Below are 18,195 nucleotides of genomic sequence, written 5' to 3' on the forward strand. Positions count from 1 at the left end.
GGGGCCCAGTGGCAATGGCACCCGGCCTTGCCTAGACCCCACCCCTGGCTGTCAGAGCAGCTGAGCTTATGGTGGGGCCATAGGGTATGTGAAGTGTGATGGAGAAGCTAATGTTGGTACCGAGTCAAGTTTGGTCCTAGCCCTAGCTGCCCCACCTTTGAGCTCTCGTCCCGAAGAGGCTGGAGAATGGATTCTGCCTCCTTCCCAGCGAAAGCATCAGGTCAGCTGTAATAGAGAAAAGGGTCCCTTATACATGGAAACAAACAGCTCTCCTTGTCCTTCCTGACCTCCCTCTCTCCCGCCCTCCCCCTGCCTGGGCCCATCTGAGTTCAGGGCTAGGTATTAGGGGGACTCAGGTGGTTGCCCATGGTTACTGGACCACCGATGGCTTTTCAGGAGTACTTGGCAGCAGTCCGGGACCTTACTTCTGGGGAGGTATGTGAGCCTAGCTGAACCTCAGGTCAGTCTCTGGGAAGGGGTTAAGGACTTCAGAATCCTCGGACCAAGCATAAAGCCCCACACTTCAACTGCCGACCAAGCGGCCTTCGGGAAGGCTGAATGAACACATGCAGAACCTAGGAATTTCTGTGTTGACCCCAACACTTCACTGATGGAAAACAGAGCTCCAGAGAGGTAAAGTGACCTGCCCAAGGCCTTCCAGCCCTACTACAGTTGAGACAGACAAAGCTCCATGGCCCCTGCCCACCCCCAGCCCAGAGCTCTAGACACCTCACTTCCAGGGAAGTAGGGTGCTAAGCTCATACATCAGACATATGTGAGGTCCTGTTAGCTGTTTGGGGGTCACCCCTGTGTGGTTCCTACCCAAGCCAATGCTAGTAATAGTAGATGCACGGGGGAAAAGTTGGACCTTCTGCTGCAAACACAAAGCACATCACCATCTGAGGCCTGGGGTGATGACGCAAATCCCACCAAGTGCCCATCAGCCCTTTCCCAGTTTGCAGGAAAAACAAGACTCTAGCCCCCCACAATACCTGGTGACTTTCAGTGGTCATGGAGCCTTGGTTTTTCTCTTTAAGCCTTTGCAATTACATGTGGTGGCAATGAATCTTCACTACACTGTGAAGTGCGTTTGTCATCCCTATTTACAGATGAAGAAACTAAGATTAAAGCTGGAAGAGGTAAACCAAGACTCAAGCCCATGTCCTCTTAACTGCCACATCCACTGGTTGTCTAGGGGCTGAAACTTGCCCTCCCCCTCCCTCCAGCCAGGGGCTGAGCAGAGATACTCAGACGAGAGCTTGGTAAGCTTTGGTGCATGATGGAAGTGGGGTCTCTTCACTATCCTGCTGCCTCATCCTCTAGATGGCTTTGAAATCATTCATGCCACTTAGGACTCACCCAGAGGTGCGTGTGGCTCAGGCCTTGCCTTGATGGAGCTGGAATGGGAGAGCTTGTACAGACTTCAAGTGAAAAGAGGGAATATTTTTGCGCGACCTTGTGTCTGGGTGAGCTCTTGGTATCTTAGATTTGCCTTTTAGAGGCCATCTTTTGGAGAGGAGCTTCCATTCTATGAAGACATGGACATATTCCTGTGGCAAAGCTAGAAAGGGATGTGTGCCTCCCCCTGTACAACTTCCTTATTAGAGAAACTGAGCCCCAGCAAGTGATGGGGCCTATACAGGCCCAGCTGAGACAACCCAGGTTTCCTGGTACTTCCCTGGCACCCATTACAGGGTGCTCTACTGCCCAAGGCTGTGCAAAGTAGACTTGGTCCTAAAAGGTGGCCCAACCCAATCCCAAGGACAGAACGGGGAGAGGGTCTTTTAGACAGCCAGTCCACCCAACTGGAGGTTGTGCACACACAGCCCCAGTATAACAACCTTCACCAGGACCCTGGCACTGTTCCGTACACCTTGCAGATTGTCTCTGTTAAAAAAAAAAAAAAAAAAAGCTCTCTGATATCAGCTCTGCCTTTGACCCCAAACTGGCATCTTTTTTTGCTGACCCATCAATCCCACAAAGATGGGAAATTGGACACCAAGAAAAGAAGTTATTCCAAAGTCCGGTGCCAGAAACCAGGGGGTCATCCAATGCGCTGCATCCACCTTTCACCCTGCCCATCGCCACTAACTAGCCAACCCTGACGGGCCCGTCTTCCAAACCTGAAAGCGGTCACCTCCTGTCCTCTAGTGGCGAGAGCGAGGAACTGCACCTCCCGGCCCGTGCATGCCCCGCCCTTTGTTCCTTCTCCAACCGAGAGAACCTCCCAATGCATGGACTCTGGCTGTCGTTGACGCAGACTCGTGCACTGCTTAACACCGTTTTGCTACCATGTGATGGCTGCAGAAACTGTCCTTAAACTGCAGCTCCACACACAATTTTTGTACCCGAAAGTGTCATTTTTAAGTCTTACTTGTTAATATTTATAATGACATAATCCAAAGTAAATGCGTTCGTTGCGTTCATACTGGCTTGGGGGGCTTATTTTAACAAATTTGAGTGGGTGGATAGAAGAGAATGGCCACTAGGGCCTAGCACATTCTCTTATTTACTCTTTACTAAGAATCCATTTGAGGCAGGTTCCCCATTCTGGATGGTAAGACTGAAGCTAAGAGGCGTTATTTGTGCAGAATCACAAATAACTGTGACAAATAGGATTCAACTTACAGCGCTCCAAGATATTCTACACCAGGTTCAGCATGCACCCCTGCTATCCCCCACTCCTCCAAACTGTGGAGTATTAATACCAGGTAGACAGTATGTAGACAGTATTAATACCTGGTATTAATACTAGTAACTGGTATTAATACTAGGCCCCCTGGGGCGAATTCCTCCAACAAGACAAACAGTATGTTCAAAGATAACAAGGAGTAAAAAGGGCATAAGGATATCAGGTAAGTGGGAGACTGTGCTTACATAGGAAGGCTGAGGGGGCTTCCAGAGTGGGTCTGGCACAGGTAAGGAAGAGATCTGTGGGGATATCTGGGGAAGTGTTGCAGGTAAAGGAAACCGTGCTCCCAGAGGACCATGGGGGCAGGCTTGGCACAACTGAGGAATAGGAGTCAATGCAGCCATAGCAGGGTAGGACAAGGGAAGGGCAGTAGATGAAGGATTGGAAGAACAGAACATGTGGGGGATTACGGCTTTCACTCTGAGATGGGAGCAGACTTCAGTTCTAACAGGCAGAGAACAAACATGCAGCCCTGGGCAGACCAAGCCCAGTTTGGAGGCCCCTCTGGTGATAGTGTGCCAATGGGTTCAGGACTCATGGCACAAATGGTATCCAGTATCCAAAATAGTGGCTGGACACTAACAATGGTCTACTGTGGCATGACTCTCTGGCTAAGGTCTGGCTTCCAGCCTTCCTTAACAATTGCCTTTGTGCTGGCCTAATTTTCCAAGTCTCCTGCCCCTACTATCTAAACTACCGATGCCCTGCCCGTACATTCCTCTTCTGCTTACATTCACGAAAGTCAGATTTTATTTCTTGACAAAGACCCCACCTGCCTGCTGTTTTGGTGCTATCTGATCATCTAGGTTTTCACTTGTGTCTGCTATTTGTGAGAGCTATTCTGAAAACCTTAGTCACCTTTCTTTTCTTCACAGCACTTTATCATCAAAATCACCTTGTGTATTTGCTTATTCCTTTCTCCCCTCACTAACCTTCAGGAAGAGTAGAGGCCACATCTTATTTACCCCAGTAACCCGGGCCTAAACCTGAATAGAGTAAACCTGTGCTTACACTGTATTAATGAATGGATGAAATCTGCCAACATGGGCATTGTTTGAAAGGAACCAAATCTATGTGCCTTGAGCATATAATGATGCTGTGCACACTCATCCAAACCCAGATGACTGTGCACAAGACTCCTACATGCCAGAAAACTGATAGGGGACAGATGAGAAAGGCCCCCACACCCCCGACCCCAGGTACCATAGGGTTATCCTGTGTAAAGAAAGGAAGAAATGGGCCTCCCTGGTGGCAACCTATGAAGCGATCCCCAGCCGCTGCAGCACAAGTTTGATCCCCGGCTGGCCAAGGAGCAAACCATATGGTGCAGCAGACCTCTCCTGGCTTGCCCACTGCTCCCCTCAGCAGTGTATTTCAGTCAATCTGCCTGTTCGTTCCCCACTCTATCTTTGGTGAATCCTCTCATTCCCCCCCTACCTCTGGCCTGTACCCCAGTTCATGTATGCATAAATAAATCTTTAAAAAAAAGAAAGAACGGGGAGGGGTCAGGAAACAAACAGAAGGCAGGCTGAGAGAGGCTGAGAGAGACTGAGGAGAGGAATGAGGCCAGGGAAGAGACTGAAAGGCAATTAGGATGTCAGGAAGGCCAGTCACACACTGCTGCACAGAGCCCCAGCTGAAGTGGTAGCCCAGGATGACCAACCCAACACATCCACCACAAAGCAATGCACACAAGGGTAAAAAGAGATAATTTGGGCCTCTCTGGCGGTACAGGGGTTAAAGTCAGCACTATTAACACCAGCCACTGAGGCCTGAGTTTGATCCCTGACCAGGGAGCTGAACCATATGGCGCAACAGAACTCTCCTGTCTCACCCTCTGCTCCCCTCAGCAGTGTATTTCAGTAGGACCACCTATTCTGCTTCCCATTCTGTCTCTGGTGAGTCCTCTCACCCCCTGCACCTCTGGCCTAGACCCCAGTTCTTGTTTGCATAAATTGAAAAAAAAAATTAAAAAAAAAAAAAAGACATACAGACTGCTTTAAGTGCTGTATTCATCTAATTCTCATTAATTGGGATACCGGTTTACGTACCCATTTGACAGATGGGAAAACGGAGGACTATGTTCAAGGGTAATTAAGGGGCAGCGATGGGATTTGAACCCTAGTATTAATAGCTACAGAACTCCTTCCTTTTCACTGCTATACCATTATAGTGGAAGCAGATGGTGTTCCAGGCCTAATGGAAGACTCCAGATCCCTTGAAGGTTCAGTCCCATTCACCCCCAAGCACCCAGAACTAGCAGGATACCACTCTACCAGGAAAGATTTTCCAGGGCTCTCCTTTAGGGCCCCTGCTCTCATGTCTTCAACGAATATAGTGCTCATCTTTCCCCAACAGGCTTCCATCTGAAACACCACCAATGGGCCTCCCTGGTGGCGCAGCGGTTGAGCGCTAGGTTGCGAAGCTGCCCGCGGCCTCTGCGGCGCCGGTTCGATCCCCGGCTGCTCCCCGGCCACCAGAGGAGGATCCCACATGGCGCGCAGACCTCTCCTGCCGCCCGCTGCTCCCCTCAGCAGTGTACTTCGGTCCTTCTGCCTGCTCTGCTCCCCGCTCTGGCTCTGGTGAATTCTCTCACCCTCCCGCGCTTCTGACTGTACCCAGTGCATGTATAAACAAAACAAACAAACCAACCAGCAAAACAAATAAAGCATGCCTCTATAAAAAAAAAAAAAATTAAAATTGAAACACCACCAATACCGTGTCCCCTGGCCACAGACAACTTACCTGGAGATGTGGAACTGGGGCAAGCTTTATGGCTTCCCAGAACTAACTGAAACAATAAACTACATTATGGGAAAGACAAAAACAAATGAGATGCCAAGGTTTGTGTGTTTGGATTTTCCTGTCTACCACCATGTAAACCACACCCTCCCTGCCCCTCCTAGCACACTCACTTTCTCAGCTTATTCCCAAGCACATAAATGATCCAAAGTGGTAGCCTTGTAGCTAGGTGCTCCACCACTACCTAAGAACATTTTCTGACTCTTAGTTTAGCTTAGTTCATCTCTCAGGAGATGAATCAGTTCAGGTTGTAACTCTACACCTTGGGTCAAAAGCAAGGGTTCAGATGACATAGTAAAACCACAGCTTCGGGCAAGGCATACCGGGCCAACCATGTCTTACAAACCACCCTTTTCCATTGCCGACACCGCTGAGGTCACATGCATGAAGCCACTACACCAAGATGTGCCACCACCAAGATATGCTGTCACCTCCTACCTGCTGGCTGCCCTCAGGGGTGATGCCTCTTCTCAAGGCCAAGGACATCAAGATCCTAGACAGCATGGGCATCGTGGCTGATGACAAGTGGTTTAACAGTATTATCGGTGAGATTCTGAAAAAATACTTATTTGCTAGACGGGGGGTATTACAATGACAACAAAATTACATATGTGGGTCATCTAAGGGACAACCCCCATTGATCCTCATGGGTCTCTCAGTCTTGTTTCTTTATAGGCTGAGTAATTTTGGATTATATTTGGATTGTTATGAATGATGGCATTTGATGAGATGCCATATTTTGCTAAGTTCCTCTGAAGGTTGTAAAATTTTATCAGGCACTTGGGCCTCCCTGGTGGCACAGGGGTTCAAGTCTCAGCATTATCAAGCGATCACCTGCCACTGCAGCATGAGTATGACCTCAGGCCAGGGAGCTGACCCACATGGCACAACAGGCCTCTACTGTCTCACCCACTGCTCCCCTCAGCAGTGTATTTCAGTAGATCCACCTGTTCTGCTCCCCATTCTGTCTCTGGTGAATACTCTCACCCCCGTACTTTGAGCCTACACCCCAGATCTTGCATGCATAAATAAAATAAATTTAAAAGAAAAAACTTTTATCAGGCACTTACGTGGCTAAAATTAAGCTGAAAATTCTGTATCAATGGGAGTAGATGGCAGCTGAAATAGTTCAGTCTGCAAAGTTTACTATTATTGATTATATTATATAGTATATTGATATATTAATACATTATATATTGATATATTTTTAATACTTTAGTATTAAAAGTATTTCAAAGTATAACATGGTCTAATCTGCATGAATTCTTAAAGGATTCATTTGCAGTATTAACAAGGCTGAGAAAAGTTTACAGCCATCAAAATTCAAAAGTTCCCAACTATCAGAATTAGATCTTGCTGAGCTCCAAACTTCTCATTGAGATTGGCAGCACAGATACATTTAGCCTCCTCTGCCTTCCTGAATTGAACATTTTTCAGTCTTTCTACAGATTCTGGGTTATATCTCTTTGCATTGCTTTTATAGTGATTGCCCTAGATATAGCCGTTTCAAGGTCTATTTAGAATTAATGTTTTATCACATCAAATAAAATTTAAGAAACTTACAATTAAATGGATTCATGATGTGTCTATGAACTCGAGAGTCTGGTTATAATTTTTGCCTTAAACATTTTTAGATTTTTTAACTAATCTTTTATATTTACTGTTTTTTCCCACTCTTTCTTCAAGATTATGAATGATGTCAACTTCTCTATTTTGTCCTTTCGTATCACATGTTGAAGAAAACCTTTTGGTGCTATTAACCTTTCTTTCACTACCCACAACTTTCAGGCCTGGATTCATAATTGAATGCAAAATGAATAAATTGAAAACAAAGTCATAGCAAACCAAGTATTTTCAAAGGATAATACATAACTAGAGTTTATCCCAGGTATCCAGGAATAAACTCAAAAAGCAATCAACACACTTCACTGTATTAACAAGGTAAAAAAGAAAACCCCTATCATCTTAATAGATGTAGGAAAAGATTTGACAAATTCAACTTCCATTCCTGTCAAAAATTCTCAGCAAACTAGGATTAGAAGTAAACTCCTCAATCTGACATCAGGCATCTATAAAAATAACGTCATACTTAATGGTGAAAGATAGAATGCTTTTCCCCATATAAGATCAAGGATATCCACCCTTACCATTTCTATTCAACAATGTACTGGATGGGTTCTGTCAGAGCAATCAGACTAACAAAGTCTCCAGATGGGAGAAAAAAAGAAGACAAAGCTTAAATTCAGACATTAGTATTCATGAAGACAATCTGATGAAATCTACTAAAAAACAAAACTAGAATGAGTTTAGCAACGTTGCAGTATGTAAGGTCAATACACAAAAATCAACTGTATTTCTATATACTAGCAATAAGCAATCTGAACTTGAAATTAAAAAGCTAGTATTGACAAAAACATCAAAGATTATTAAATAATTAATAAATCTGACCCAAAAAAAGTGACAGATCTCTCACTGCACAGAACAAAATACTGCTGAAATCAAACAAGGCACAACCTATTTTACATACCTTGTTCATGGATTTCAAGACTCAATATTTAAAGGCACTTCCCCAGAGAAGATATACAGGAAGCAGATATACACATAAAAAGATGCTCAACATTAGTAGTCATTAGCAAAATACAAATTAAAAGCACTGAGATGCCACTATGTACCTATTAAATATTTAAAAAAATAGGCAGGCACAAATACAGAATATTTCTCCTGTTTTACTTATATGATTATGCACGTTCTCTTACTTTTCCCCTGTATAACAATGCATTTACTCATCTGTACTAGCAAAAAAGACTGATCATACCAAGTGCTGGTGAGGACTTGGAGGAACATTCCACTTAGCGTGGAATGTAAAACAGTACAAACACTTTGAAAGTTTGACCATTTCTTCGAAAGCTAAATACACACCTACTGTCCTATGCAACCACTCCATTCCTATGAAACAAAAAAAAAAGGTCATATATGCCCATATAAAGACTTGCGCACATTTATATCAGCTTTATTCATAACAAAAACTGGAAACCCAAATGTCCATCAATAGGTGAATTATGGTTTAGCATAACAAAGGAGTACTTCACAGTAATTAAGAAATTAACAAACTACTGATACAAGCAACACAGATGAATCTCAAAACTATGCTGGAAGAAGCCAGACACAACCCCTAAAAGAACATATACTTTGAAAATACCCTTTGAGGAATACCACGTACAGAAAACTCTAGAAAATGCAAACTAATGTAAAATAACAGAAAGCAGATTAGTGGTTGCTTGGGGATGGAGGAAGGAAATTACAAGCTAAAACAAAGGAAACTTTTGAGAGACTGTACTATCTTGATTTCACAGGTGCATACATATGCCAAAATTTATCAAACTATATAGTTTATATACAAATACTTAACTTTTACATAGCAATTGTACCGTAACAAAGCCTTTCATAAGTTTTACCTTTCAGAATTTTTCTAAAGATAAGCAGGTACAAACACAGCTTTTTCCTGTTTTACCCATATAAGATTATGCACGTTATCTTTTCTCCTTTAACACTGCATGCAGGAAATCTGTACTAGCCGAAAATTGTTAACTACAACCTTTTTTAACAGCAACACAGTATATGTAGTAAGGATGTGCCATGACGGAAGGGCATTTAGATTATTTCTAATTTGTCATTATGATGATGAAATGAACATATTTTACATATATTTGTGAGCACACACAAAAAGGATGCATAAAACTTTCATTTGTATCAACTGTCCTACAATCCACATCAAACTGTTAGAATAAATTAATTCAGCAAGGTCACAGAAAACAAGGTCAATATACAATAATCAATGTTTACTGTAAAACAATTTGGAAATGACAGTTTAAATACCCTCAAAATAACATGGGAAAAAAACCAAAACCTAGAAATACAATGAAAGATTCCAGGCCTCTATATAGAAAACTACAAACCATATTTTTTAAAGATATAAATAAATGGACAAATATACTATATCATGAATTAACAGACACAATGGTATAAAGATACTAATTTTCCCCAAGTTTATATTCAATAAAATTCTCAGGATTTTGTTTATGCCATTCTATTAAAATTGAAACTGACTATAAAATGTGTATGTAAATGCAAGGTCAAAAATAACACAATCATGAAAAGCAACAAGAAAATTGGACTTACACTACAAGATAAACAATTATCTTCAATCTACAGTGTTATACCAGCATTAGAACAAGTAGACCAATGGAACAATAAATGGGTTTGAGTCAATTTAATATCCATATGGAAAAGTGCTACTTCAAACATCTCCCCATTATCATGCACAAAATAGATTCGAGATATAAATATGACAGGTCAAACAATGCTTCCTTCTAGAAAATGAAACAAGAGATTAATGGTCTTGGGGTGAGCAAGTATTTCTTAAAATAGGACAGACACATAAACACTTACCTTAAAACATAGGAATAAATTGAACTTTACTAAAATTGACAATTCCTGTTCACCAAAAAAAAAAAAAAAAAAAAATTAAAAGGCAGGGCGCAGAATGGAAGAAAAGGGCAGTAACAATCATGAAAACACTCTACTCCCTATACCCTATAAAGGCTTCCAATAAATCCAGAAAATGACAATCCAATAGAAACACAGGCGAAAGTGGGTATTTAACGAGAGGCTACCCAAATGTCAATAAACATGTTTTATAGTGCTCAATTTCAGTTGTCATCAGAAGATACAAATCCAGAGAGACACCACTACATGCCCACCAGGAGACAACTAAAATGAGTGACCAATACCAAACATGCCACTAAGAATGCAGAAAACTAAAAGTACCACTTCTAAAACTGAATGTTTTCCCTATGACTAACTCCATTCTTATATATGCAACATTTTAAAGCACACATGCATATACCAAACGACAATAATTTACAACATCCAAAAATTGAAAATAGTTTACATCCACCCACTGACTATATAATGGCACACTAATGTGACAAAGTACCATACTGCCATGAAAACAGGAAATTATACGTACTCTCGCAAACATAAGGGAAAATAAGGTACATTTATGATTCCATTTATACCAAATTCAAAAACAGGCGAAACGGATCAATGGCATCAAGATACTGGTTTCAGTTTCAAGAGTAAGAGTAATTAATGACCAAGGGGCCATGATGTACTCTTCTAGGATACTGATCCTATTCTCGTGGCTAATTTGTGGAAATTATGCTGTACACGTTTGAATTATGTATTACCTTTATACCCAAATGGTAACACTGGATCTCTTCAATGTTTTTGGCTTTTATTTCCTTCATAAACAAGGTTGACTGTATAAAAAAAAATTTTTGTTTCTAGAATTTTGTTGAAAGCAAATTCTGAGCGAATTCAGCTCTTGTGGTCTGTTACTACAGCTTCACCATGCCATCAATGGACAAATGCCTTAGATGTTAAAATAGGCCGTACCACAACCATATTGCACCAAAACTTTAAATGCCAAAAACGGGTCTTGACTGAAGACTCAAAATATAATAGAAGCAAGAAAGCTGATAGTTTCAGCACAATTGAAAAGACAGCTTTAGACTGGGAAAGTCTGTGGAAATGATTCATACCACCTAGGTTGGACAGTTGTATTTTTAATTTCAATTATGTAAGGGAAGAAAGTCTGAAAAGCAAAGGTCTTTTCAACTATTTTCTACCTTACACACACCGGGATTGTTCCTACAGCATGGCACAGTAAATTAATGCCACAAGAGTACCAAAGCAGTAATTGATAGTACAGGCACGTTTCTTTACAAGCAGTAAATATATTTTAGAAATAATGTTCCCCCACAAATGGGGGAATAAGTTAGACCTTAAAGTATCAAGACTTAGACTCTCCTAGAAATTAAGTCACAGTACTAAGGCAACTTGACAATAATCATCACCAGTTACCTATGTGGTTTTTGGCTCTACTTGCCCAAGCTAAACTCTTTAACAGTGGAAATGGTGCGCCAATGTTTAAAGAAAAAAAAAAGTTACTTTCAAAGTGCTAGTTTAGTAAGCTAGCGATTTTTAAAAAAATTGCCGTAACTATTTAAACAGTAAGACATTCTCTTTTCAAACAGCAACCCAAGTACCCTAAATATATCATAATTTCCTCTATATTATGAATAATAGCTTTTGAAGACATCAATTATAAAACATGCTAATCTCAGAAATATCCGAATATATTTCTAAACCATCACTTTAAAAGAGAAAAATATTTTAATTAAGACTTAATAAGGGCTTCCCCGGTGGCACAGCGGTTGAGCGCTGGGTTGGGAAGCTGCCCGCAGCCTCTGCAGCGCCGGTTCGATTCCCGGCTGCTCCCCGGCCACCGGAGGAGGGTCCCACATGGCGCGTAGACCTCTCCTGCCGCCCGCTGCTCCCCTCAGCAGTGTGCTTCGGTCCTTCTGCCTGATCTGCTCCCCGCTCTGGCTCTGGTGAATTCTCTCACCCTCCCGCGATTCTGACTGTACCCAGTGCTTGTATAAATAAATAAAAATAAATCTTTAAAAAAAAAAATAAATGGACTTACTTTCTAAAAAAAAAAAAAACTTAATAAATAGTAAAGACAGGAAACATAGCAGTTTTGAGTATGCTGACTTCAGTCATAAAAACTTTTGAATCCTGTTTGGATATTACTAGACATTAACTTTGCACAAGCTCCTCAATTTCCCATATCCCAGTTTTCCTATTTGCAAAATACAAGTGAAAACTCACCTAATTATTGGGAACCTTTGCATTAGATTGCAAATACTGTTTAGTGAACAGAGCCTGGTATATAGTTGATACTAAACATTAGGTAAATATTAATTACTATCAACAATTAGAAGTCTTTGTAATGCAAAAAAAAAACAAGAATAGGGATTGATTTTGGTGTTCGGGGGGTAGATTCAGTATAACCACTTTTTCTAAAAACCAAGATCCCTTGCTCCATCTTAGAATTTTACCAGTGATTCCTGTGAACTATGGTTACAATTTTCAAAACAAAGATTCACCTTTATCTCAACTTTTTAGCATGCTCACTCTCTACTGTCCAATCACATAGACTCTCAAGTGGTAATCAATGCATTTGCATTTGTTCCATCAACTTCCCCTTAGAATCCAATTCAATTCATGCTCCTCTTCCTAGCAAGATTTAGGTGACTTGCATTTCTGGTCATCCAACCCAGAACCCACAAATGGATATATACCAGTTTACTGGTGGCCCATAACATTTTAGAAATCCTTTGGACTTACAACTTTTTTAAAGCAAGTATGCGTAAGTGTAATTAAAACATAAACTGCATTTAAGTTGTAGTGGTAGCTCATTCCTATTGAAATCAACTGACTTAAAGCAAGAGCTGAAAAGGATTAACTCCACCTCTCATACCCACAGATACAGGACTAGGAATGAAAAGTCCTTACAGGTTGTCACATTTCTGTTTTGCCTGTCGTACACGCTTTGGTAAGGATCTCACGACCTGTACCAATCTTCACTCCCATAAGTGCCTCCATTGTTTTCAAGCAGTAATTTTTCCTCCACACCAAGACTGACTCATCCTTGAAAATAAATGCTCAAGCCTCTAGTCTCCTGAACACATCTAAGAAAGTAATCTACACATCAAACTAACGAACCTTTCAACAAAAAACTCAGTAGACAACCTAACTTACAGAATCACCTCAAATCAGACAATTTTGGGAAAACATTAGCACCTACTTTGTGTTTGTGTATTATCAAATCCAGCCATACATGATTTAGTGTGGGAACAGCCTATAAAACTCTATATCCCATTAGCGGTTTTCCTAAACCACTTAGAACCACCACAATTTTATAAATTCCTTCAGCTTTGGATCACTATGCTGCAAACACCTGAACAATTTGTTGTGGGGAAAAAAATTGAACTTTAGATCTCTTGCAGGTGGTTCCATGTGGAGAGAGGATGATTTATATACAATCATCTCCAACTACCCATATATTTATAAATGTTAACAACATATACTACAAGGACTTAATTTTCTAAATCTTCACTATCAAGACCAAGAGCACAGAATATACTTTTGGTGTCAACATTTAGCAACAAGTTTAAAGTGGTGATAAAGTTGGTATTCTCATACACTGCTGATGAAGCTATAAAGTATAACCACCCTTATGGAGAAGACCGTATTTACCAGTTGAAAATGTTTTCTGACACAAGAAATCTAGAAATGTAACACACAGATACACAAGTAGGCATTTAAGTAGAGACCACTACAGAGTATTACTGTAGCACCACAGCAAGGCTTAAACAATCTGAAAGTCCAAATGCAGTCAACTGGTTTAAAAATCTAAGTACATTAATGTTAGGCAGTCATAAATACCTGCCACAGAATGGTCTTTATTAACTAAATGTCTACACACATAACTATATAGACTATCTAAACACACTGTTTCTGGTAACCACTGTACTATTATTTTACTCTGTGTACATGTATTACTGAGAATGAATTTAATTATTATTCTCTGCCCCTGCTAGTGATAGTAGGGGTGGGGGGGTAACCTCAGCCAAAGAACAATTATTCTGACACATTCAGCTTATACAACTCAAAATTCCATGCTAGAAAATAATCCATAATTACACTTTGTATTAAATTAAATGCATGTTGTACTTTAATGATTAAAATAACATGTTGTTACCTGGTTTAGAGGACAAGCTACGAAATGCATTGACTTGGACCACTGAAGAGTTCTTCACAAGCAGGTTACAGTAAACTTCTCCCCCCAAAAAATACATCATCTTTGAAAAACAAATGATTTATGGAAGGAAAAAAGATCTTTTCACATTCAGGCAAACAGTATCATCAATGTTTTTGGACTAGAGATTTTATTTTAGGATAAAGGATGGAGGCGCAATAATGTTTGGCATTTTTAATTTAGGTTTGTTTTATTTAAGTTTAATGTTAATTCCATGCTGTGTTTCAGTAAGAACAATACAGATTCTGTATCTGTGGCTCCAGTCAGATATCCAGTAGTACAAATTAGCTTCAAGTTACACATACTGAACAAAAGAGGTTGAGCGAGCGAAGGAGGGGAGGGGAGGACCCTAGGGGAGAGGGAAGGAGAAGAAACAAAGAATTGAACACGCATGCAGGCTTTTCCATACCACCTTCAATGCTAACCTGCTTCAGAGGGAGAGTAAAAGTAGGCAAGAATGAGCAGCCACGGATTGTTGAACTGTTACCAGCACCATGCTTTTCAGCAACATTTCAGCAGAGTTTGAAACACTTTTTACAGGAAAACCATTACAACAAACTCCCCAAACAACCTTTAAGCTAAGACCCAATTAATTTTAAACATTGGTATAAAACTCGATTTAAACAATTAGAAAAAGGAAAAATGATACCACATATGCCTCTATAGTGTGATTAACCTCTCTTAGATGCTTATATCACTTAGAAGTCTAATGGCTTTCAAATGTAATTCCCATTTCTATGTGATCTTGCCACATCTGGCAGGAGACAATACAGTAATGCTGAAAAAGCCTCTATGCAGTCCTGTTAGTGTCTTAAAGAACCTAAAAGCTGGGACCAGTAAAATCCACAGAAATTCACTCTTGCCTTTAAGAACTTTTGAAAACTGTTTTTAAAAAAAAACCAACAGGGTGGGAACCTAAATTCTGAGACCAAATGTAAAAGTCAGATTTGGTGGTTCTCAGTGACAATGGGGGAATTTCCAAGGGGAATGGGATGGGAAGGAGTGGGGTGGTCAGAGATGGTTTCTCTTGTTGGCTTTTATGTCTCACTGATTTTCATCTTCCACATCCTGCAGCGCTTCTTTATTCTGCTCTTCACCTGCAAAGAAGAATGACATAAATTATTTCTTACCAACTAAATTAAATGTTGTGATCAAAAAGGTATCAATCCAAGCATAAGGATTCCTTATGTTGCTACAATAGGTATTAATAAACACAGACAGGCAATGGACTTCTATTGTTCTTGACACCAAAGATGTCTAAATCAAGAGGTGCTGCTGAATCCAGGTCCTGAATGGTCAATAGTAAGGATGGGGAAAAAAAAACAACACTGATGCATAGTAAAAACTTTTTTAAGCTAAGTAAGCTCTTAGACAGCCAAAGTAACAATACTATTAAAATGCCTGTCAAGCTTTCATGTGTACCTTGGGTCAAAATACTCTTCTCAATAACCTCATCTCTTCAAGAAACAAGTATATTTTCCCATAGGCTTAATATCAGAAACGTGCCATAAAGAGAACTGAGCAATAAAATGCTCCAAAGAAGTTACACCATTTTGAAGGAAGCTGAGTTTTGGCGTTTGCAAATGAGTATTTACATTTTACCTTGGCAAGTCACACCAAAGCACATGCAAAATTCTCACTCCAGAGTGAGAAATGATACTCAAAGTAAAGCAGACCACTGAGGTTATTAAAAAAGGGCATTTAGACCAGTTCTCTCATGCCATTTTTCTTTACCCTTTGAACATGATTAGCCTGAGGAGTGTCAACTGCATTATGACATGCAACAGAAAGCCAGCCTATTCATTGAAATAACTTTTATTAAGCATTAAATAAGTCAGCCATAATAAGAAACATGCAAGCTTTTGCTAAAAAATAAAAATGTAAGTTACAATCTTTTCTGCCTTAATAAACCACTTATATAAAAATTCCTAGTTATAATTTTAAATCAATATTTAATTAATCCAACAATCACCATTTGACAGTTCAAGACCATCCTTTAATATTACTTATAAAATTACTTAGGATGGACAAAATTGGCTACCTACCGACAAAGCATTTATCCTGAGGAATGCTTTTAAAGTCTTAAAGACCTTGGTATCAAAGATGATAAATGCTGCCATGGCAATAACAGTTAAATAAAGATGACCTTAGTCATTGAAAAATTTTCTTTAGTGAAAAAATACTTGACATTAAAATGTGACTATCAGGTACATAAAGATTTTGACTTGTATACTGAAAAAGACATCCAAAGAAAGACAAGAATAACCACTTACTGAGGAAAGAATTGATAGACCACCAAATTGTTTCCCAAAGAACAAAGTGTTCAAACTTAGAAAATGATAGGAACATTCACTCTCATTTTTAAGAGCAATACACTGCCAAAATATAATTAACAGAGCACACACTAATCCACTCAGAAGCAACCATTAAATTTGCCAAAAGTTCCAAGTAACTTTGGCACAAAAATATCAGCTATACGTCACACCCAAACAGAGGTAGACAGGGGTAGCAGCAGATCATACATATTATGTCTTAGAATGTTTCACATCCTGGAATGTTGAACAAGCACTTTTGTAAGCAACAGGATGATGATATGCAGGCATGATTAGTGAAGAACCAAAACTAAATGCAGAATTCACTGTGCCATGATAATGACTTACAAAGTAGAATTTTTAGGAAAGAGTTGGATTTTCCTTTAGGAATCTATATTGCAGCGAGAAAGGGAGGGAGAACAATCATATGAAAGCAACATCACAAGAAAAATAAACCAAGAAAGCAGGACAAAGGAAAACATCAATGATTTGGAGGAGTCAAGATTATGGTTATTTTACTTTCTACAAGTCTCACTCTAAGAAATCTGTTCTTTTCTCCTTATAGAGGATGAAATAAAATCCTCTCAAAAGGTATAGAGAAGGGAAAAAAAGATTTCCTTGGATATGTATTTCTTTGTCCAATGTTTAGAGATTTGGGGGAGAAGGGGAGCATGTTAGAGAAGACATACTTCCTCTCTCTATGGGCTTGTGTAAGAAAACAGTCATAGGTAAAGAGAAAAACAGCAAGAATGTGATAAGAAAAAGTGCCAATCCCTTTAAAGAATTACATTTCAACTTACTGGGCCAAACAATAACATAGTTCCCAGTTAAAAGCACAAATGTATGTCAATAAAAGCTGGTGAACCACGTATTTCTTCTTTTCGAAACCCCCCATTGAAATGTTCTGTGACACCATTTTTGGTAGTAAAATAAAAAAGACAATTACCAATTAACTCTTTAAATGCAGGTAACATCCTAGAAAACTGTCAATTCCATGACAGCAAACCTTCTGTATGAGCATTAATTCCAAGTCATAAAAACCAATTTAATTAAACATGTAATACTATACTTTTAAGCAAAACTTTTAAGGCCCCACCAACAATATATAAATCTAGATTTTTTACTTTTACTAAAATGGCAAGAAACTGGAATTTTCACTGTTAAATTGTATCCTAATTGCAAATATTTTATGACAAAGATCTTAAATGAAAATTAGTGTTTCAGCTCAAACCATTCAACTTACAAAGTGATTAAAGAATTGGATTTCACTGAGAAATCTATATTAAAGTTATAAAAACATCTTTATACAGAGAACCTACGCAAATATGAGACCCTAAATAATTAAAAAATATCCCATTTTCAGGGGGCCTCCCTGGTAACTCAAGGGGTTAAGTCTCAGCACTATAAAGCTATATATGCAGCCACTGTAGCACAAGTTCCATCCCCGGCCAGGGAGCTGACCCACATGGCACAGCAGACCTCCCCTATCTCACCAGCTGCTCCCCTCAGCAGTGTATTTCAGTAGATCTGCCTGTTCCACTCCCCATTCTGTCTCTGGTGACTTCTCTCACCCCCTGCACCCCAGGCCTATACATACCCAGTTCCTCGAGGCAAAATAAGTAACGATAAAGGAATAATTCTTTTAAAAGGGGTCAAAAAGG

General features: G+C 39.9%; 1 protein-coding gene across 1 annotated transcript in view; it reads right to left on the minus strand.

The window, feature by feature from the left end:
* Positions 1 to 14,974: 14,974 nt before the first annotated feature.
* YWHAE (tyrosine 3-monooxygenase/tryptophan 5-monooxygenase activation protein epsilon) overlaps positions 14,975 to 18,195 on the minus strand; it is a gene marked incomplete at its 5' end in the record, with an annotated part of 40,108 nt that continues 36,887 nt past the window's right edge. Inside the window, one exon of the mRNA XM_084236155.1 lies at positions 14,975 to 15,319. Coding sequence (XP_084092281.1) covers positions 15,267 to 15,319 — 53 coding nt within the window. The 3' untranslated portion in view covers positions 14,975 to 15,266. The remainder of the gene's footprint in view (positions 15,320 to 18,195) is intronic.

This window comes from Talpa europaea (genome assembly GCF_964194135.1).
Source record: "Talpa europaea genome assembly, chromosome: 7".
In the NCBI taxonomy this organism is placed as follows: domain Eukaryota; kingdom Metazoa; phylum Chordata; class Mammalia; order Eulipotyphla; family Talpidae; genus Talpa; species Talpa europaea.